Source organism: Nicotiana sylvestris, chromosome 4 (genome assembly GCF_000393655.2).
Source record: "Nicotiana sylvestris chromosome 4, ASM39365v2, whole genome shotgun sequence".
Taxonomy (NCBI): domain Eukaryota; kingdom Viridiplantae; phylum Streptophyta; class Magnoliopsida; order Solanales; family Solanaceae; genus Nicotiana; species Nicotiana sylvestris.
The window spans coordinates 159,693,609-159,716,149 of NC_091060.1; the positions used below are offsets into that span (position 1 = coordinate 159,693,609).

At 38.6% G+C, this 22,541-nt stretch overlaps 1 protein-coding gene across 2 annotated transcripts; it reads left to right on the forward strand.

The window, feature by feature from the left end:
• Positions 1-19,499: 19,499 nt before the first annotated feature.
• Positions 19,500-22,251, forward strand: LOC104225873 (cold-regulated protein 27). 2 transcript variants are annotated; one of them, XM_009777754.2, is made up of 5 exons: positions 19,500-19,770; positions 20,764-20,952; positions 21,069-21,306; positions 21,393-21,491; positions 21,606-22,251. In XM_009777754.2, exons 1-5 carry the CDS (start codon positions 19,693-19,695, stop codon positions 21,635-21,637), a joined length of 636 nt encoding a protein of 211 aa, XP_009776056.1. In that variant the 5' UTR covers positions 19,500-19,692; the 3' UTR covers positions 21,638-22,251. The 2 variants fall into 2 exon arrangements, with proteins under 2 accessions (XP_009776056.1, XP_009776055.1); XM_009777753.2 differs by having other exon boundaries at positions 19,509-19,770; positions 21,393-21,508.
• The last annotated feature ends 290 nt before the right edge of the window (positions 22,252-22,541 follow it).

Here is a 22,541-nt window from a genome sequence, read left to right on the forward strand (position 1 = left end):
AAAAGTTCCCCCTGACTTTATGCCTTCTTTGAAACTTATTTATTTACTCCCCCTTTTGGCATCATTAAAAAGACACAAGCAGGCAAACAACATAAAGAAGTCTAGCCGAGCTAACTCATGCCACATATGTGCATACAACATGATAGAGAATAAAATTTAAAATTCAAGCAATGAGATAATAAAAGAGGATAGATTTTATATAGATAAAGATTTTATATGCCTTTGCTTAAAAAGCAAAGGCAATATTGGACTGTTAAGACGGGAGCAGTACTATTTCATCCCAAACACATAAAAAAAACATCTGCCAAAAAAAGCTTAGAAGAACATTCTAGAAACTGGTCACTAAAGGGGTATTTAGGGGGTGATAAGTTATGGTACTTTGAGTTTTGATGATTTGCCAAACAGTCTTGAGGAACCAGTTATGATCAGCTCCTTAGGTTCGGTTCTCATGGGGAATATGGTTGATTCGTAGGGGAACAATGTGGAGATCTGGTTCTTATGGGGAATATCAATTCTAAGTTTGTCGTCATAAAAAAAGGGGAAATTGATAGGTTACAAGTACCTTCGGTATAAGTACTTTACTTTATGTTTTTATGATCTAACAAACTTACCATCCAAAACCAGATACAGAACCTGTTACACATCTACAAGACCTTGAGATCACAAATTTCCAAGTTGGGATCTAGCGTGGGATATAACTCAACTCTTCATAGAGGAAGGAACAGCTGAGGAAAGTTACTGCCTGCACACGCTACTGTACAGGAACAGTGCAGTAGTCAATTTTCTATGGAAGACTTTTTACCTACCTTTCTTACATCATTGTAAGTGATGTCACACACATATAAATACCATCAAGGAAGGTAAAACAACTTACTTCATGAGAGAACCAAATAAAGGACCTGAAGCATGCCTGGTACAATCATTCAAGTTAATCGACTCAAGATAATCTGGACAGTGTGCTTTAGATTTACAAGAACCAAATTAGGGACCTGATACCTTGGTGTTCCCCTGACAGAAGTATAAGTCAACAGTACAGCTGGAAAGCAATTGCAGAAAGTGACTGCCTGCAACAGTGCCGCAGACAGTGCAACAGTCACTTCCCATTGAGAAAAGGCATGTACTAATCAAGATTTGACATCACTAAGGTGATGTATTTTGTAACATAAACCTGGTGCAAGACACAAGGCATCCCTCTCCAAGACTTGCAAAATCAGAAACGAAAATATTCTCTCAAGTGCAAGAACAACCTCTCTCAAGAACAAAACTGCTTCAACCTCAAGGACCGGATCCAAGATTGAAGATATCTGAAGTCCTTAGGTTTGTTGAGTCTTTGTTATTTGTTCTTCATTGTAACTCCTATCTTGCTTTTTAAAAACTGTTCTCTCGAGTTTATGTTGTGACTAGGTTTAGTCATAAGTTAAAGTCTTTGTAACTAGAGAGTTATAAAGTAGCTTGTAATAGTTTATTACAAGTTAGAGTGATTGAAGTCTTTGTAATAGAGTTATTACAAAGTGGCTTGTGGTGAGAGTACCACAAGTTAGTTGAGTTGAATCCTTTGTAATAGAGTCATTACAAAGTGGCTTGTAATAAGGGTTTACAAGTTAGTGAAGTTGAAAGCCTACAAGTGTAGGTCATGGTTTTTGTCCCCTTGAGTTCGGATTTTTCCATGTAAAACTCCTCTGTGTTCTTTACTTACTGTCGAGCTATTGCGAGAAGGATTAGAGAACCTGATTTCCTATACTGGTTGATTTTACAGTCTATTACTTACAGTGGGAGATTATAGAGAATCTAGTTCTCTATACAGTGAACTTATCTTGTGTCTCATTTACATACTGGTTCAGTAGTTAGCACTATGGGAACTGATATAGGACCAGATCGCTATACAGTTTAGTTTATTAGTGTTTTCAGTGGAAACTCATAAAGAACCCAATTCTCTAAACAGTCTGGTGGATGCTTAGTTTCGAACAATTGGTATCAAAGCAGGTTCTTTCTAAAAGGTTAACACCTAGAAAGGATCTACATGGATGCTCCACCAAACCTTGAGGAAAGTTAATCAACCAATAGACCACAAAGATTTCAGAAGACGGTTCGCAAAAATAGTGGGATCCCAAAGAAAGGAAGTTCGAACAGGAATTTCAAAGGAAATGATTGTTGTCACATGTGCAGAAAACTAGGGCATTTCATTAAAGACTGCCCATTTCTGAAACAAGAGCATTGCAAAAACAACGCTAACAAAGTAGCAAAAAGGGACCTGGTTCCTAAGAAATGATTCAGCCGAAAAATGCAGTTGACAATGTTGTGAAGCAAGCTCTTGCTGCATGGGGAGACTCCTCCAATGAATCAGAAGAGGAACCAGATGCAAGAAGCAGCTCCATGATGGCAGTACAAAATGAAGCAAAGAAATATGATTCGTTGTTTGCATTGATGTCTTATTCCGATGAGGATGAAGAGGATGACAATGATGAGGAAAATTTCAGGGATGTATAGAGAAATCTGAAGTCCTACTCTTCGAAGAAATTGATGTCAGTTGCAAATGTTCTAATTAATACATATTATAGTTTTGTTAATAATAATGATGCCCTAATCATAGAGCTAGTAGATGCTGAACAATCTAGAGATGAATTGATGGCAGTGGTTGTTGACTTGAAAGAAACAATAGAGAACCTTAGCAAAGAAAAGAATACTCTAGTAGAGAAAATTGCACCTACTGAGCAAGAAAGGGATGATAAGGAAGTTTCCATTGAAGATTTAAGGCAACAAGTGGAAGAAGTAACTAGAGAACACAACTTGTTGAAAAAGCAAACAAAAAATGGATGGACAACACTAAGAGAGAGGAAGTGGCTAGAGAGGCTCAACTTGAGCTTGAGAGTGAGCTTAAGGAAGTTAAAACAAGTCTTGTTGTTGAGCTTGAAAAGAATAGACAACTTCAGGAGGATTTAAAAAGGATTAAAAATGATCTTGATAAGTCACTTAAATGGACCTGGTCCCCTAATGTAATAATGTCTATGTACAGAAGTAATGGTGGAAATAGGAAAGACATCGGGTTCCAAAAGGCTAAAACCTCCTATAATACCCATAGGAAGTATGTAACTGTGGCTGATAAGTTGTGCACTCACTATGGTCAAACTAGTCATTACAAGGACTCTTGTAAAGTTAAAAAATAGTCTTTGCAGAAAAACAAAGTTTTTGTTAAAAAAAAGCGTACTAATGAGGAACCTGGTTCCCTGAAAAGAAAATATGTGCTGCCTGCATGGGCAAAAAAAAGTTTGATCCGCCCATTCTATCATTACAAGGGACCCAAGCTGGCTTGGGTTCCTAACTCTAATCATTGACTTAAGTGTACAGGGAACAGTGAAAGGGAGCAGTCAATAGTGGCACATGGATAGCGACTGCTCGAAGCTCATAACTGAAGAACAAATGATTTCCTTTCACTAAAGGCCCTGCAAGGAAGGAGCGTATCCTTTGAAAATAGCAAGAAGGGATACATTCTGGGAGTTGGAAGGATCGGGAACAATATGAATCCATTGAACAGTAGAGTACTTGGTCCTCTATGAGATTTTGCTGGGTATTTCCCAAGTTTGTGACAAGGGGATCTTGGCTGTCTGAGGGTTGTTAATGATAATGTTGAGCTATGGCACAGAAGTCTGGGTCATGCAAGTTTAACGCTGCCGAACAAATTAGACAAGAAGTACCTGGTTCATGGTTTGCTCAAATCAAGCTTCAAGGATCACAGGGTGTGAGATGCATGTGTAAAAGGAATGCCAATCAGATCCTCTTTCAAGCCCAAAGAGGAAGTTAGTATCTCAAGGACACTTGATCTCCTCCATATGGATCTATGTGGACCTATGGGGATGCCAAGTAGAGGAGCAAATAGGTACATATTCTCATCAGTATGGATGATTACTCCAGATTTACATAGGCCTTGTTCCTCATAATCGAAGATGAGACTCCAGCCGACATAGAGGAACCTAGTCCCTCAATCATATTATCTGAAGCAGAAAACAAAGTTGTGGATGCTGTACATGGAACTCCAGCTGCTAAGAAATTAAAACCAGATCAAAGACAAGAAACTCATTTGCCTTCTCAGCCTTTCTCTCTCAAATAGAGCCTAAGAATATCAAGGAAGCACTGAAAGATGTTGACTGGATTACAGCTATGCAAGAAAAACTCCGTCAACTTGAGAGGAACAGTATGTGGAACCCGGTTCCACGACCTGCTGACAGAAATGTTATAGGAGCTAGGCTCCCCGTGCTTGGTGTGAAAGATCTATGTTGATGGAATCATCTTTGGAGCAACAGTTGACTCCCAATGTGAAGAATGTGCATAACTCATGGGAAGTGAGTTAGAAATGAGTACGATGGGGGAACTGAATTTCTTCTTAGATTTACAAGTGAAGCAAGAAGCTGCTAAAGAGATTTGACATGGAGACATCAAAAATCATTGACACTCCCATCGCCACAGCTACTTGTCTAGACTGGATGAACCTGGTTCCCCTGTAAATTATACCATGTATAGAGGTATCATAGGGTCACTTCTGTAGCAGACCATATATGGTTTTTAGTGTGGGTTTGTGTGTCGGGTTTCAATCCAATCCAAAGGAATCTCATCTGAAAGCTACCAAGAGAACCCTAAGATATCTCAAAGGGATGCAGGACCTGGTACTCTACTATCCCTCAGTTGATAACTTTGACTTGGTTGGATATGTTGATGCTAATTATGTTGAATATCTGGTGGATTGAAACAACACATCTGGAACAACACATTTTCTGGGTCATGCTTGATCTCATGGGGTATAAAGAAACAAACAGTGTGACTCTTTTTATTGCTGAAGTTGAATATGCGGTTGATGCTTCGTGTTGTGCTCAATTATTACAGATCAAGCATCATCTTGAAGACTTTGGTGCATTTATAGCTTGAACCCGGTACAACACAAGAGGACAAAGTGCATTGACGTGCACATCACTTTTGAGGGATAATGTTGAAAAGGTTCCGATTTGTGAGAAGTTCAGGAAGATGAAGGATCAGGTAGCAGATATCTTCACCAAGGCATGGAGCAGGGAACATTTTGAAAGAAATCGTCTGGAGTTGGGTTGATCAAACTCAACTGAGGACCTGGTCCCTCGATGATTAGCTATGTTAAGAAGGAAAGGTATAATGCTAAAAAGTGTTTTTCGGCGATATCTAACTCAAATCTATATTGTTACATGTATACACATATGGCAGTTTCAAGATAAAAACAAGTAAGAGTGACATTGCACTTCTAGGAGTCTTTGCTCAAAATTTTCAAAAACCGTACACATTTGGTACTTCAGTTGTTTAAATTGTCATATTATGTATTGTTGAAACTACTGTGCCGTTATTATAATTACTCCACTAATTTGGTACTACACCTATATGTTGTTCTTGTTATTATTTATGCTGTGTTGCCCAAGTGGCCTGAGTTAATGTTGCTGAACTTCTTTTTGGTTGTGATTCTTCTGTTATTCTTTTCGATGATTCCAAAAGGGAGAAGTTATATAGGTGTGTCAACATATAGGTGTGTCAACATGGGGGAGGAACAAAATCGAATTGATATGTTGTGTTGTGCATGAAAGATGGCTCTGCTTCGCAGGGGGAACGTGCTGATAATATGTTAATTCTAGCTATGATTCGCAGGGAAACATATGAGGAATCTGGTTCCCAAGAGGAATATTAATTTTGGGTTTGTCATCATCAAAAAGGGGAAAATTTCTCTAAGTTACACTATGTCATGTTTTGATGATGACAAACATTCTTAACGTACTGGATACGGACCAGATGTGATCAGTGCAGATAAGGAACCTGATTCTTATGGGGAATCATTCTGGGTTTGTCATTCATCAAAAAGGAGGAAATTGATAAGTTATGGTACTTTGAGTTTTGATGATTTTCCAAACAGTCTTAAGGAACCAGTTATGATCAGCTCCTTAGGTTCGGTTCTCATTGGGAATATGGCTAATTCGTAGGGGGAACAATGTGGAGATATGGTTCTCAGAGGGAATATCAATTCTAAGTTTGTTGTCATCGAAAGGGGGGAAATCGATAGGTTACAAGTAACTTGGGCATAAGTACTTTACTTTATGTTTTGATGATCTAACAAACTTACCATCCAGAACTAGATATGGAACCTGTTACATATCTACAAGACCTTGATATCACAAAGTTCCAGGTTGGGATCCATCGTGGGATATTACTTAACTTTTCAGAGAGGAAGGAACAACTGAGGAAATAGGTCCCTACTAGTTCCCGAGGAGACTGCATGAAGTCAACTCTCCAGCAGGAAAGTTACTGTCTGCACACGCTACTGCACAGGAACAGTGCAGCAGTCAACTTTCTATGGAAGGCTTTTTACCTACCTTGCTTACATCATTGTAAGTGATGTCACACACATATAAATACCATCAAGGAAGGTAAAACAACTTACTTCATGAGAGAACCAAATAAAGGACCTAAAGCATGCCTGGTACAATCATTCAAGTTAATCGACTCAAGATAATTTGGGTAGTATGCTTTAGATTCACAGAAACCAGATTAGGGACTTGACACCTTGGTATTCCCCTGACAGAAGTATAAGTCAACAGTACAGCTGGAAAGCAACTGCAGAAAGTGACTGCCTGCAACAGTGTAGCAGATAGTGCAGCAGTCACTTCCTATTGAGAAGAGTCATGTACTAACCAAGATTTGACATCACTAAGGTGATGTCTTTTGTAATATAAACCTGGTGCAAGACACAAGGCATCCCTCTCCAAGACTTGCAAAATAAGAAACGAAAATATTCTCTCAAGTGCAAGAACAACCTCTCTCAAGAACAAAGCTGCTTCAACCTCAAGGATCAGATCCAAGATTGAAGATATCTTAAGTCCTTAGGTTTGTTAAGTCTTTGTTATTTGTTCTTCATTGTAACTCCTATCTTGCTTTTTAGAAGTTGTTTTTAGGAAACCCAAAATCCGTAAACTCTCGAGTTTATGTTGTGACTAGGTTTAGTCATAAGTTAAAGTCTTTGTAACTAGACAGCTATAAAGTGGCTTGCAATAGTATTATTACAAGTTAGAGTGATTGAAGTCTTTGTAATAGAGTTATTACAAAGTGGCTTGTGGTGAGAGTATCACAAGTTAATCAAAGTCTTTGTAACTAGAGAGTCACAAAGTAGCTTGTAGTGAGAGTACCACAAGTTAGTTGAGTTGAATCCTTTGTAATAGAGTCATTACAAAGTGGCTTGTAATAGGGGTTTACAAGTTAGTGAAATTGAAAGCCTACAAGTGTAGGTCGTGGTTTTGTCCCCTTGAGTTGGGATTTTTTCACGTAAAAACCCTCTGTGTTCTTTACTTACTACCGAGCTACTGTGAGAACAATTAGAGAACATGATTCCCTATACTGGTTGGTTTTACAGTCTGTTGCTTACAATGGGAACTTATAGAGAATCTGGTTCTCTATACATAGGGAACTTATCATGTGTCTCATTTACATACTAGTTCAGTAGTTAGCACTATGAGAACTGATATAGGACCAGATCGCTATACAGTTTGGTTCATTAGTGTTTTTAGTGAAAACTCATAGAGAACCCGGTTCTCTATATAGTCTGGTGGACGCTTAGTTTCTAATAGGGGGCACTAGGTGTAGAGGGCTTGGAGGCTGCAGCAAGTGTTTGAGAACTAGGTCTATTCGGGCATTGGCCGACTTTTGCTCATTGAGCAGTTTTGCTTTCAGGTTCTCTACTTGCGCCCTGAGAAAAGCATTCTCTTTTGTCAAACGAGTTACTTCATCATTTGACACCGGAACCCCTTGGGTTTGCTGACCTTCTAGGATTGCATTCCTAGCCTTCAACCAGCGAATCTCCTTAGTTGCACTATTTTGAGCATTAATGAGTTGTGTGACGGTTGATGTGCTTCCTACCCCCCATTCTTTTCTATGAACTTGCATTCTTCCAATATTGTCTATGAGAAAGTCTGCTTCTTAGTTCCTACCTTTCTTTGCCCCAACGGCACCTCGAAGAACTTAAACACTCGCATAAGTAGAAACCCGTAAGGAAGGCTATGATTACCATCCTTTAAGGTTGATACTTTTTGCATATGTTTAATCATAATAGCAAGCAGGCTTATAGGAGTAAAGCTATCCAGTTAATCCATCAAAAATAGGTTAGACTTAGAAGTCATGGACCTCATCTCAGCACGAGGCAAAAGAACTTTGTTTACCAATGCGAAAAGCAGTTGATAAAGAGGGAGTAATGCCTTCTTGTGGATCTGGTACCTCTTTTGGTTCGCATTGTCCTTCACCACGGCATTTCGGAAATTACATTGACACACATCCTTTACACTAGACATACCAACTGTAGGGACTTTAAGAATTTCCCCAAGCAACTTTACGTCGAACACGATATCTACTCCATTCACCAAAGCACAAATGTTGGTCTTAACGGGAAAGAGGCTAGCAAAGAAGCTTTGAACTTCATCCTCATACACCTTAGGTTAATCTATTTGGAATAGATTCCCCCATCGTTGAAACTCAACCATTTCAAGAACTTGTCGCATACCAGCCATCTCAGAGATTGCTGGGTCAAACATACGACCCAGCATAACCTTTTGGTGCCTTAGGCATTCTGAAATGGAACTGCCTTCACTCCTCAGTCTCTTCACAAAACCAGGTTCCTGAACAGTTTCAGACTTGCGTTTGCCGAACTTCCCACCACTTGATTTCTCTTTTCCCTTAGACTTGATTAACACATCCTCATCGGACATCAAGGACTCACTCACAACATCCTTCACCTTGGAACTGGGGGTTGAAACTCTCTCTACTGAAGCAGGCTTCTTCTTCTTCTTCTGGGACCATCTCACCAATGAACTAGGTTCCTCTGGTGTTTCCTCTTCCACTTCTACCACAGGGACTACTTCATCACATACGGGCACATTCTCTTTCACCAACCTCCTCCTTTGCTTCTTACTACTTTTTCTGCTCTTTTGAAGGGTAGAGTCGTAAGCCACCTTAGCTTGCAACCTGGTAGTAGGTCTCTTGGTGGAAGACTCAGGAGTGGACACCACCCTTCGCTTAATTATGAACGCATCAAGAGACAAGTTGTCTAAATCCTCCTCATCACTGGACCTCATCTCATGAGCTTGAATATCTAGAGGCGCAACAACAAATGTAGGAGCAAAACTGTCCTGGGAATGAGAACCCTGACCTGGGTCCTCCGGAGAGGGATCAGGTGCCTCATGTGAGGGCCCAGTAGTTTCTGCTAGTGCAGCGTTCTCAACAGTCACTATGGCTCATTCTTCCCCATACCCTGTACCTCATTTTTCTGAGAAATTATCTTATGAAGGACACCGTCAGTAGATACCACAAAGATAGTTACATCAGTTACATTTTCTTCCTCAATCGGCACCACTGCCACTATGGAATCTATAGTAACAATGGCAGAACCCTCTACGACCTCATGGCTTTGACCTTGTTCTCCACTTGTTCTTTGATTAGCGGGAACCTCAGAAGATAAAGAGGATGGATCAACAATTTTAGGGGTTTCTGAGATGGAGAGAGACGGGGAATCTAGGTGAGAAGTGATTTCAGCGGGGAGAGTAGGAGTGGTTATAAAAGACTCATAAGGGATGGAAGACTCCATAGGTTTTTCAATACCATGGATGACTGAGGCAGGGATGTCGGAGTTTGTATCAACCATTGAAAAGATGGAGTGAAGGTACTCTAGGAAGTTCTAATGGAAGACTTATGGTTTATGGAGAAAAGAAGAGGGTTTTATTAAGGATGGATAATTATGAAGAGAGATAGGGATTGGTTATGAAATGGTGGTTGTGCGCGGAGAAGTGAAACGTTTCAGAGGGACATAGAATGATTTGACGTGAAGAGACATGACCGCTGGATCTGAAAAGGTGGATGACATGGCAGTTGTGTTTTGTACCTTTTTAAGACGTGTATTAAAGAATGTACAGAACTACTCACCTTTGGTACAAGAACCAGGTTCTTGACTTGTTATTTGAAAGTATCAATCCTCTTTTATCATCCATGTACTGCATTTACAACTTCTATACTCATCATGCGTGTTTACCTGCAACAATATTGAAGTGAGTTAGACTTGGCCAGAAAACACTTTTAGCTAATTTTACCTGAAGGTAATTTTCATAGCTAAATGATGAGGAATTAGGTCCTTAATTGGGCTTTAGCATCCCCAGCTTCACTCTGTTTCTTTCAAAATGTTCCCTACTTAATGCTTTGGTGAAGATATCCTCAATTTGGTCTTCTATGCTACAAAATTTCATACAGATCAACCATTTCTCCACATTATCCCTCAGAAAGTGATGCCTCACATCAATATGCTTGGTCCTTTTGTGTTGAACTAGATTCTTTGCCATGTTGAGTGCACTGGTGTTGTCATATAGAAGGGGCACACTCTCAGTAAGTACCCCAAAATTTTCCAATTACTGCTTAATCCATAGAAGTTGAGCACAACATGATGCTACAACTACATATTCTGCTCCAGTTGTTGAAAGAGCCACTGAATTTTGCTTCCTTGTTCCTCAAGAGATGAGACATGATCCTAGAAAGTGAGCCATTCCAGAAGTGCTTCTCTTGTCCACAAGATAACCTACATAGTCTGCATTAGCATATCCAATGAGATTAAAACTGTCGCCTAAGGGATAATAAAGAACCAGGTCCTGTGTTCCTTTAAGGTATCTCAGAATTCGTTTGGCAGCCTTCAAATGAGATTCCTTGGGATTTGTTGAAACCTTGCACATAGTCCCATACTGAAGACAATATTAGGTCTACTGGCAGTAAGATAGAGAAGAGATCCAATGATGCCTCTATACATGGTTTGATTCATAGGAGATCCAGTTTCATCCATGTCCAGTCAAGTGGCCGTCGCAATGAGAGTATCTATCACCTTTGATGCTTCTATGTCAAACCTCTTCAAGAGCTACCTGATGTATTTTTGCTGACAAATGAATGTACCCTTTGAGGACTGTTTTACATGAACACCCAAGAAGAAGTTCAGTTCCCCCATCATGCTCATTTCAAACTCACTTCCCATGAATTTTGCAAATTCTTCACATAGAGACTCAACTGTTGCCCCAAAAATAATATCATCAACATAGACCTGAACAATGAGCAGGTTCCTTTCTCGTTTCTTTAGGAACAAGGTGTTGTAAATTTTTCCTCTTTTAAAACCATTTTCCAAGAGGAACTTTGACAGCCTTTCATACCAAGCTCGAGGAGCCTGTTTCAACCCATACAATGCTTTGTCCAGTTTAAACACATAATCAGGGTGTTCATGACATTCAAACCCTGGAGGTTACTTCACATAGACTTCTTCCTTAAGAAGTCCATTCAGAAAAGCACTTTTGACATACATTTGGAACAAGGTGAACTCCATATGAGATGCAAAAGTTATTAGAATTCTAATAGCTTCCATGCAAGCGACCAGAGCAAACATTTCATTATAATCAATCCCTTCCTCTTGATTGTAGCCTTGAACCACTAGTCTGGCCTTGTTCCTTGTGGTATTTTCATGTTCATCAAGCTTGTTCCTGAATACCCACCTGATTCCTATAATGGTTCAATCTGAGAGTCTAGGTACCAGGTGCCAGACATTGTTCCTTTCAAACTAATGTAACTCATCTTGCATGGATGTCATCCAATCTGCATCTTTCAAGGCTTCCTTGATATTCTTAGGTTTTATTTGGGAGAGAAAGGCTGAGAAGGCAAGTGAATTTCTGGCTTTTGACCTGGTTTGTACTCCGGAATCTAAAGGGGTAATTATGTTGTCAAGGGGATGAGAGCTTTTGTGTCTCCAGTTAGACGTCTGAGGTTCATTTGTAGAGAATGTGGGTACATTTGACTAGCTTTCCTGTGTTCTTCTCTCGGGTGCTAGTGGAGTACCCTGAACTGCGTCAACCACTCTTTATTCAGCTTCAGTAGTTGTAATTGAAGTACCTGGTTCCATTGAAGATGAGGCAGTATTGTCTTCACTCAGCTCTTTTACTTGGCTTATCATATCTGCCTTTTTCATTTGTCATGTCAATGACTTCACCAGGGACTAGCAAGGGTTCTCCATCTTGATCTTCTTCAACACTCTTCTCAAAGGATGGATAAGACTCATCAAAAATAACATGAACATTTTCCTCAACAGATTGAGTCCACTTATTGTACATCTTGTACGCTTTGCTTTGAGAAGAGTAGCCCAGAAATATTCCTTCATACCTTTTGGCATCAAATTTACCAAGCTGATCGTTTCCATTATTGAGAACATAACATTTGCATTCAAATGTTCTTAGGTGAGTCAGCTTGGGTTTCCTTCCATTCAGCAACTCATATGGGGTTTTGTTCAGGGGTGATCTGATCATGCACCTGTTCACCAAGTAGCAGGCAGTGACCACTTCAACCCAGAAATTTTTTGCAATTCCACTATCGATTAGCATTGTTCTTGCCATCTCTTCAAGAGTTTTGTTCTTCCTTCCACTACTCCATTTTGCTGGGGAGTTCTGGGAGCTGAGAAGTTGTGAGTGATGCCATTTTCATTGCAGAACTCATCAAATTTGGCATTGTCAAATTCTGTTCCATGATCTGATCTAATGCATGCGACTCTAGACTCCATCTTCACCCGATTTTCTTCACAAAGGCCACAAACACCTCAAAGGTTTGATCTTTAGTTCTAAGAAACAGAGTCCATGTGAATCTGAAGTAGTCATCCACTATCACAAATGTATCTTTTTCCTCCCCTGTTTTGTACTCTCATAGGACCACATAGGTCCATATACAAAAGCTCGAGTGTCTTTGAGATGCTCACATCCCTTTTAGACTTAAAAGAGGACTTCACATGTTTTTCTCTAGCACATGCATCACAAACTGTTTGCACCTTGAACTTTGACATGGGCAGACCATGGACCAGGTCCTTCTGAATTAGTTTGTTTAGAAGAGAAAAGCTTGTGTGCCCCAATCTTCTGTGCCACAGTTCAGCATCATCATCAACAACTTTCAGATAACTTAGATCACCACTTTGTAAGGACTCAAAATTAGAAACATAGATGTTCTTGTATCTCTTGTCCACAAGTACCACTTCACTAGTTACCAGATCAGTAACTGTATATACCTTGGACAAGAATTCCACCTTGTTTCCTTTATCACAGATCTGAGAGACCCTCAAGAGACTGTACTTAAGTCCATTGACATAGTACACATTTTCAATAGAATGAGTGAGTGACTTCCCAGCTTTTCCAACTCCAAGAATGTGCCCCTTTTTCCCATTGCCAAAGGATACACTCCCTCCTTGCAGGGCTTTTAGTGAAAGAAAGTCCATGGTGTTCCCAGTCATGTGCTTTGAACACCCACTATCCATGAACCATTGTTGACCGCTTCCTTTCACTATTCCCTCTTTGTCGTCATCATCTTCATCATCATCTGATTGGGCCATCAAAACAAAAGTTGAGTCGTATTCATTTTACTCACTTTCAACTCCCATCATGGAACTGTTGCCAGCATCAGTTTCATCTTCAGACTCACCAGAGGAATCCCCCTATGCTGCAAGAGCCTGTTTCACCATATGGTCAGCAGATCTCTTTCTTTTGAAGTCCTTGAGAGGAATCGGGTTCCTCTTAGCTGCTTTCTCAGGGTTGTACTTGGAAAATTCTTACTTCAAGAGAGGACAGTCTTTGATAAAGTGTCCAAGCTTTCCACACTTATGACAGAGATCATAGTTTTTTTGGTTTGCTAGAGCTGCCCCTTTTTAACATTTCTCCATTTCTTCTGACCATCTTCTGAAATCTTTTGGTTAAGTAAGACATGTCATTGTTTTCCTCAATTGAGTCATTGATATCATCTTTGAGTACCAGGTTCTTTTCTTTCACTGTCTATCTTCCTTTTCATCTCGAGGTCTTTAAATTTCCAACCAGCTCTTCTATGGTCAGCTCTTGCAAGTCCTTTGATTCAGTAATAGCATTCACCTTGCTTTCCCATGGGCTAGGCAGAATACTGAGGATTTTCCTCACTAGCTTATTCCTAGGAATGGTTTCACCAAGTGAGTGTAATCATTTATGATGAAAGTGAATCTTGTGTGCATATCTTGAATAGATTCATCGTCTTTCATCCTGAAGAGTTCATACTCAGTAGTGAGCAAATCGATCTTAGATTGTTTTATTTGGGTGGTTCCCTCATGAGCTGTTTGCAAAGCTTCCCATATCTCCTTAGCAGTGTCATAAGTGGAGATTCTATTGTATTCTTCAGATCCTATTCCACATACCAGAATCTTCTTGGCACGGAAATTCTTCTCCACAGCTTTCCTGTCTGCGTCAGTGTATTCTTTACTAGTTTTTGGCATTGAAAATGGAAGTTCTTCCAGTACCTTTGTTGGAACATAGGGACCGTCACATATGACATCCCATTACTCAGAATCCTCAGCCATAATAAAACCATGCATTCTTATTTTCCACCATCCATAGTATTGTCCATTGAACCTGGGTGGTCGGTATGTAGATTGACCTTCTTCAAAATTTGGTGGAGCAGCCATAAGGATCCTTCCTAGGTGTTAGCCTGATAGGAGGAACCTGCTCTGATACCAATTGTTAGTTTGTATGAGTCCACCAAACAGTAGAGTACCTGGTCCTCTATGAGGTTGTACTGAGAATGCTAATAAAATAGTAAGTTAATAAGACACGGGATTTTTACGTGGAAAAATCCCAACTCAAAGGGACAAAAACCACGACCTACACCTGTAGGTTTTCAACTTCACTAACTTGTAAACACCTATTACAAGCCACTTTGTAATGACTCAATTACAAAGAATTCAACTCAACTAACTTGTGATATTCTTACCACAAGCGACTTTGTCACTCTCTAGTTATAAAGACTTTGACTTATGACTAAACCTAGTCACAACATAAACTCAAAGAGTTTAAGAATTTTACAAGAGGGTTCCTAATCAATGCTTCTGGCTAAGCAATTTAGGAGATACAATAAGAACAATCAAAGTTACAACTCAACTAAGGACAACAAAATACTAATTTTAGGAACTAGTCCGTAGTAGCGTTTAATTGTTCTTCAAGCTCGTGAGAATTAATTTCTCAGTTTTGCAAAAGGCTTGAATGAGAAACTGAAGTGTTCAAGTGATGTTTTGATATAAACTCATTATTGATACACCTTGATGACATCACTTGAAATAATGTAAGCATTTTAGTTGGTCAAGGAATAAGTGGCCACTGGAAATAGTGCAGTACAGGAGAAATAGTGCAGGCAGTCACGTCGCTTCCAGCTTTGTCCAATTGACTTCGTACTGCTATGAGGGAACCACAAGGGTATCAGGTCCTTGTTTGGTTTTCTATCTCCTGAAGCTATAGTAGTTCACATTTAGCTGGACTCCGTTAACTTATAGTGTAGCCCAAGTGTGTCAGGTTCCCTATCTGATCCTTATCAGTAAGTTTGTTAGATCATCAAAACATAAGACAAAGACATTAAAAACCTATCAGCTATAAATTGCACAGCAATCACCCTTGTCCGTAAAGTGAGTAACCCAACAACAGCAAAGGAATTCAAACCTATTGCTTGATGCACTGTCCTATATAAGATCATATCTAAAATACTATTAAATAGATTGCAAAGAGTAATTGCTAGTGTTATAAGTGAAGCTCAAGTAGGATTCATTCCTGGGAGGAAAATAACAGACAACATAATTCTATCCCATGAGCTTGTTAAGGCATATACAAGGAAGAACTTCTCTCCAAGATGTATGATCAAAATTGACCTAACAAAAGCATATGACTCTGTGGAATGGATTTTTTTAGAGCATGTGATGGTAGAACTGGGATTTCCTAGTAGGTTTCAACAGTGGGTGCTAGCTTGTGTGAAAACAGTGAGCTACTCTATAATTATAAATAAGGAACCTTCAGAGCCATTCCCATCAGCTAAAGGGTTGAGGTAGGGAGATCTTGTGCCTCCTTTCCTTTTTGCAAAAGGGAAATCAAGGAATGCAACTGTCTTCAAAATGGTATATGCTAAGACAATACACATGATTTGGAATGAGAGTAATCTCAGAATCTTTGAGAAACGTAGCAGGGAAGTAGAAGAGTTAGCTAGAACTATTGCATATGTCTGTAATGTGAGGGCTTCTACTCAAACTAGAACACTCCTACAAAAGCTTAAATTTTGAGATAGAAGTAGACTAGCACATAGGACTTAAGGATTATCAATGTATGTACAGGTGTAGATAGGCATTTTAGATGAGACAGGGGGCTGAGATAAAAGCCAATTGTGGTTTTGTATAACCAATTGTGGTTTTGTAAAGTTACATTGGTGATTAATGGAAAATGTTTAATTACCAAAAAAAGAAAGGTACTTGTAAGTTTCTTAAATATTGGTGGTAGGGGTAGGCCCGTGGAAGGGTGGACGCTAGCAATAACAACAACATACTCAGTTTAATCCCACATATTTGAGGAGGAAAATGTGCATGCAAACTTTTGAAGATAGAGAGATTTTTTGCAATAAATCTTGGTGATATTTAAATCTTGTACCACCACAAAATAAAGTTGCAGCTAAAACTGTGACTTTTTATATTTGTAATTACCATTTAGTTAATTTAACTGTACATTGTTCTTAATTATGCACCAAGAGTACAAGCAATGTGGAGGAAAAAGTGAAACTAGCACGGGCTAGTCAGTTTCTGGACTGGTAATTAAAAAATAGCCAGTGTTTGTCAACTCATTGAAAAATAGCCACTATTTTACTAAAACACGAAAAATTCCAGTATAATATGTGAGATTATATAGCTTTTGCGTATAAACTTCCAGCATATTATGTTGGAACTCTAGCACACGGAAAGTTTCAACCTAATATGCTGGATTATGGAGTTGTTGCAATATTTTCTATTTAGTCGGCACTCTTGTCTGTCGAGTACTTTTAGTAGTCTTGCTCTTCCTTCCTCCATTGCTGAGGTTAGCTCTATATTTTTGTCATGTACTTTTTCTCTCTTTCTAATTCTAAGGATTAAGTATTCTGCTAACATAACAAAAAAGAAATGAAAGTAGGGAATAGGACTAAGCTCTAACCCTTTTGTTCGAAATTTCTTCGTTTGTACTGAACCGCTTGCAGAATCAAATCCTCTTCCACAAATTCGAATAGAAGCCCTTAGTGAGGGAGTTGAAAAGAGCCGAGGAGTCCTCTGTTTTCGGGGGCAAACAACACTCCTCCAAGAAGAATTGTGCTATGCCCCCCCGATCCCTATAGAGCGAAAGAGCTGTCTGGTGATTCCCGTTTGCCCTACACTTCAGAAAAAGTAAAATCCCTGGAATTCTCTAATGCCGAGGATTATGTCTGAAAAACTTCGTATTGCGATCTCCGCTGACGATCCCTTTTGACAGGTATTCTTTTATTTATTTGTAGGTTTCTCTACTTCAGGCTCTTCCGAGGGCCTTTGTTTGAGGTGAGGTTCTATAATTTGATATAAACTTCTCGCATATTATGTTAGAACTCCAACACAACATAAAATTTTGACACATTATACTGGAAGCTCATATGTACAAAGTTCGAATTCCAGCATAACATTTTCAGATTTTAAAGGATGTTTTTGTTCAGATTTTATTTTTATATAAAAAAAGTAACTAAATTTTGATTATATCTGAAACTATAATTATTTTTCAATTAACAATTGTAAATCTGACATTTTTTATTTTTTGTACGAACAATGAATGAAGGGCTATGAGACGAGGGAAAGAGACTCTTCAAGCAGTAAATGCATTCAGGGATAAAGAGATGTAGTTGATATACATATGGTGCATAGACTTTTAAATACTACCAAATAGGCGTAATACATACGGAGACACTTAAAGTTGGCACGATCTTTCATTTAGACACCTGAACTTAAGAGAGTTCCTATTGAGCACGTACGTTACATGAACTTTGTTCCAATTAAACACTTCTTGCTGAGTTGGCACATAAAGTGAGTTTCACCCAATATGAGCGCGTGAAAAGCCCAAAAAACAGATTTTTTTTTGTTTTTTTATTTCCTTCTTCTTCTTTATGTCCACCACCATTTCCACCATTGCCTCCTCCACTTTCCGTCATCTTCTCCGACTCATTTTCCTCTTCTTCTTTCGAATCCCATACCAGATTCAAATTCAGCCGAAAACGAAAAGGTGAGTATTTGTGATTGGAAGAAAACAAAAAGGATAAAGTGAAGAAGAAGAAACCTAACCCAGCTGCCAGAACTGAAATGAAGAAGAAGCAGAGAACTGAGACTAAAATGAAGAAGAAGAAGAAGCAAAATGAATGGAAATAGCTTGAACTTTTCCAGTGAAAGCCAAGAATATCATTGTGCTTCAGCAAACCCAAAATGAACCAATTTCACTCAAATCTTCACCAAATGATTTAAAACTTGAAATGAAAACTCTAAACAACATCAATACCAAACCCCAGTGATCAATTCAAACAAACAACCGCAAAATCAAAAGACCTAAGTTCGTCTTCTTCGTCGAACAATCAGTTCAAGTTTCGAAGATGTTGGTTGCTTCTTTGACGGCAAAAACGGAAGCATTTTTGATGAATTTTGTGCTGAAACTAACGATCTTAGCCCGACCTTCATCATCGGGTATGTACTGATCCAGCTCCTGTATGTCGTTAACTCTAATGACGTCGTCGATCTTTCTAACGGCAGCATCACTGTAATAATAGGTAGTATTATACACCTTCTTCACCGGATCCGGTGTGTATCCTTTCACCGTTTCTTTGCCGGAATTAATGAAATCCCAGATTCCCATTTTTCCTTCTTGCTACTTACCTCGGAAACTAGGGAAGACTAGAAAAATGGTAATGGTAGTACTACACTGGAAAGGGGAGCCAACTTTTGTGCTTTTTCTGGCAATGTGGCCTAGAATTAAGCCAAGCCATGGTTATGGGAGTACTTTGTTTTGCAGATGAGATGGAAAGGAAGGGGGTGGGGGTCGTTGGGGAAGATGACGGAGGGGAGGGGTGGGTTGGTAATATGTTTAGATCGTTTGTTTAGGGCTAGTTATTTGTATTTTAGTGGAAATAACACTATATAGCTGAGGTGGACAAATAAAATGATGTGACACGATTTATAATGGCTACTTTTGCCACGTAGACGGAGATTGCAGAACACGCGCTTGATTAATTAATAAGCCAGCAAAAAACGTGTCTTATTGGTATGAGAATTGCCTAGGAAACATGTCTAATTGGAAAGAGGTCTAGTTTAAGTGTCTAAGTGAAAGATAGTACCAACTTTAGGTGTCTCCGTATGTATCACGCGCCCTACCAAATAAGAAAGAAGGAATCACATGGTCAAAAGATAGGAGTAAAACTACGTCGTTTAAGTGAGAACAGGTTCCCTACTATGGTATGGGCAGTTGAGAATAACTCCAGGAATTGAATAAAGACAAAAGATATTTTCTGGTTGATGTATACCCTGTTGATATTTTAGTACTTTAAAAAAATATCTCATGGACCGTCTCTGAAATACTTTAAGTTGACGTGTTCAGTTTGACACATGTAAAAAGCGGTGACAACTGAGCCTCTCTTTTTTGTAGCAAAAGTTCCTCCCTTTTTTCCCCTCATTTCATTCACAATATCACAATATAAATACTAATAACTGCAATTTTTTTTTCTGTAATAAATTCTCTTGTAAAAGATTAAGGTATAGGTTCTTTTTTTTTTTGGGTCCTCAAATAACAGATAATGGAAACTTCAAGAAAAGATATGAGTCATAAGATTTCAAGAAAGATTGATGAACATGAAGATATTTTGGCTATGGAGGTATATCTTCTGTTTGATCTAAGCTCAAAGAACTTTAATTTGGGTTTTTATTTATGTGATTATTATGAGTAGGTTTTCTGTCTTTTTATCAACTGTATGTATATATTGTGTTAATCTGGTGAGTTGATATTTACTATTTTTTGATTCAAGGGTTTATTTAGTTAGTAATTAGATCATTTTCTAGAGACAGGGACAGTAAAATGAATTTTAGTTATTTTCGCATTATATCCCTTATTAGGGATAATATATGTTTTATCTTTTTATTCTCTTTTTTTCCTCCTTGGATGGACAGTGCCCATAAAGATATATCAGTTAGCTTAATCAATTGATATATCTGTAGTAAGGCCAGATAAAAGCATGATTTTGCATCAAGTTCAAATCGAATTGTTAAATGGAGACAATAACTAGATTGTAAAAAGTTAATTTTGTGCGCTTAATACAAGCATGTTAAATTGAGGAAAATGAATATTAAGTAGTACTCCCTCCATTCCGGACTAGGCACGAAGTTTAAAAAATAAAGAAATTTGTTTGAAACTTATGGTCCAAAACAAATCATAGAAAATTGTGTTGCTAGAAATGATTTCACTAAGAGTAAAAAGGCGATATTTTAAGTTAAATTGTTACGAAATGTAGAAAGACCGATAAAAAAAACATGAAGTAAACTGAATCTACCTCCTACCTGCCTTTCTTGTGTGATTGCCTTGTCTTTTATCAATTGACAATGATATTATTATATGCTAATTGTGCACTTAGAATATGGGAATGAGTAGAAATAATGTTAAGCATATGCTTTTCCAATTTATCTCAGCCCTCATTATCATGTTATATGTGCCTTTAGTGCTAATTGCATGATTACATTATGTGATCATTCTTGAGAGTTCAAAATAAGGACGTACACGCCCCCTCCTTGGTTGTAGAAGGCAATGTACAAAATTAACAAGCAAAGTTGGGCTGGAAAATATGATTCATTAAGTATTCGGTTTCTCATTTCAGGAATCTCAGCATCCTCGACCAAAGAGCATAGAATGGACCGATGAGAAGCATAGTTCGTATCTCAAGTCAATGGAAGCATCCTTTGTCGACCAATTATATGGTTCACTAGACTTAGTTGGTTGGCATTCCCAAAATGACTTGTCAAAGTCTAAATCCTCAAGGCAAAAGCATGCCAATCCTTTAGGCCAGGTTCGATTTCATTGAATGTCAATTCTATTTAATCAGCTTTTTCGTTCTTAGTTTGTTCTGCTGCTCTCAGTATCTGATTTCATTCCTCTCGTTTATGCCCTTTTTTTCTGTATCAGTATAAGGTGTTTCAAGATGGTTGTTGGACCAAAATTGACTTCGGGAAAGACGAGCCACAGCTAAATAAAACAAATGAATCTGGTACCGTATTAGCAAGCCCCTGGATTAAACATTACAAATCTCAAGGCACACATCAAATGAGAGTAAATTCAAATCTCCAGGGGAACACTACCTTAGTGAAACAGAATCAATCGCCTGCATCTGACTTTGGTTCGTCCCGTAAAAATTATGTTACAGGTAGCTGAGATTTTCAACCCCAGCACATGTGATTAATTCTCCGCTCTCTTTGTCAAGTCATTAATATTATTCTTGTATCATTTCAGAGGTCATGGATCAAAACTTTGTTGATGAAGATATCGAAGAAGGAAACTCTAGCAGCAGGGAGCACAGCACAAAGCGGACAAAAATTTCATTACGTGCTGGTACGAGCAGCGATCAAGTAATGAGTTGGACCAGCTAATTTGAAGTTCTAAATTACTCGGTGACATTATACAACATTATTTATCGACTAATCATAGCTTAAACGGATCATTCAGGTAGTTCCATCTCACGCGTTCTCAATGACTGATGATCATATTGCGGATCTTCTGGATTCAACGGAGTAAGTCTTTGACTTTCAGAGACTGTGATGACACTAACCTCTCTAACCAAGAATGACGAATGGAACTTGAAAGAAGAGCATTTCCCTATTTTCGGACTTTAGGAGTATTAATGAATAATACTGTTAAAGTGATTCTGAAAGCATTTTGTTGGTTGGGATTGAATTGAGATGTGCTTTTCTTTAATAGTTACATCAAGAATGTCTGCCATTGGCCTCTTTAGAATTATTTAGGTTCCAACTTTTACCTGAAGAACAAGCTGGCTACCAGGTGGCTAGCAGGCTAGGCATCGCGTTTCAAAGCGTTGCAATAGGTTGATCAACATTTTGCTATTTTGTGCCTGAAGGCTAGTGTTCAGGTGGTCTTTATTTGTTTATTTTTATCTAGATGTTGGCAATAGTAGCCGTAGAATCTCTATAATCCTTGTACAGATTTTGGGAAAAAATGTTTGAAACATTTATTACTTCTCAATTTCTCATTGACCACTTTGATTGATATAGCATTGCAAGAATATTAAAGCAGAGCTTATTGTTTGTTTGACTCTGTTAATTGGTTCTAAATTAAGTCAAAGCCTTGTTGCTAACTTGCTATATCTTGTTGATGCTCTTACATGCTTTGCCTGGTTCTTCTAGCTACAATAGTCAACAGCAACAACATACCCAGTGGGATTTTACACGTCGGGATACAATGTATGTTGTCTTTACTCTTACCTTGTGTGAGCTAGAGAGGTTGCCGATAGGCCCTCGGTTCAAGAAAAGAATATTTTGAACAAGTTTGAAAAATGGAGCTACAATAGTCAGGTTCATGAAAAATGCAGGTTGATGTTAAGAATGGTTATCAAGCTAAAATACTATTACAGTAAAGTCGTGAAAC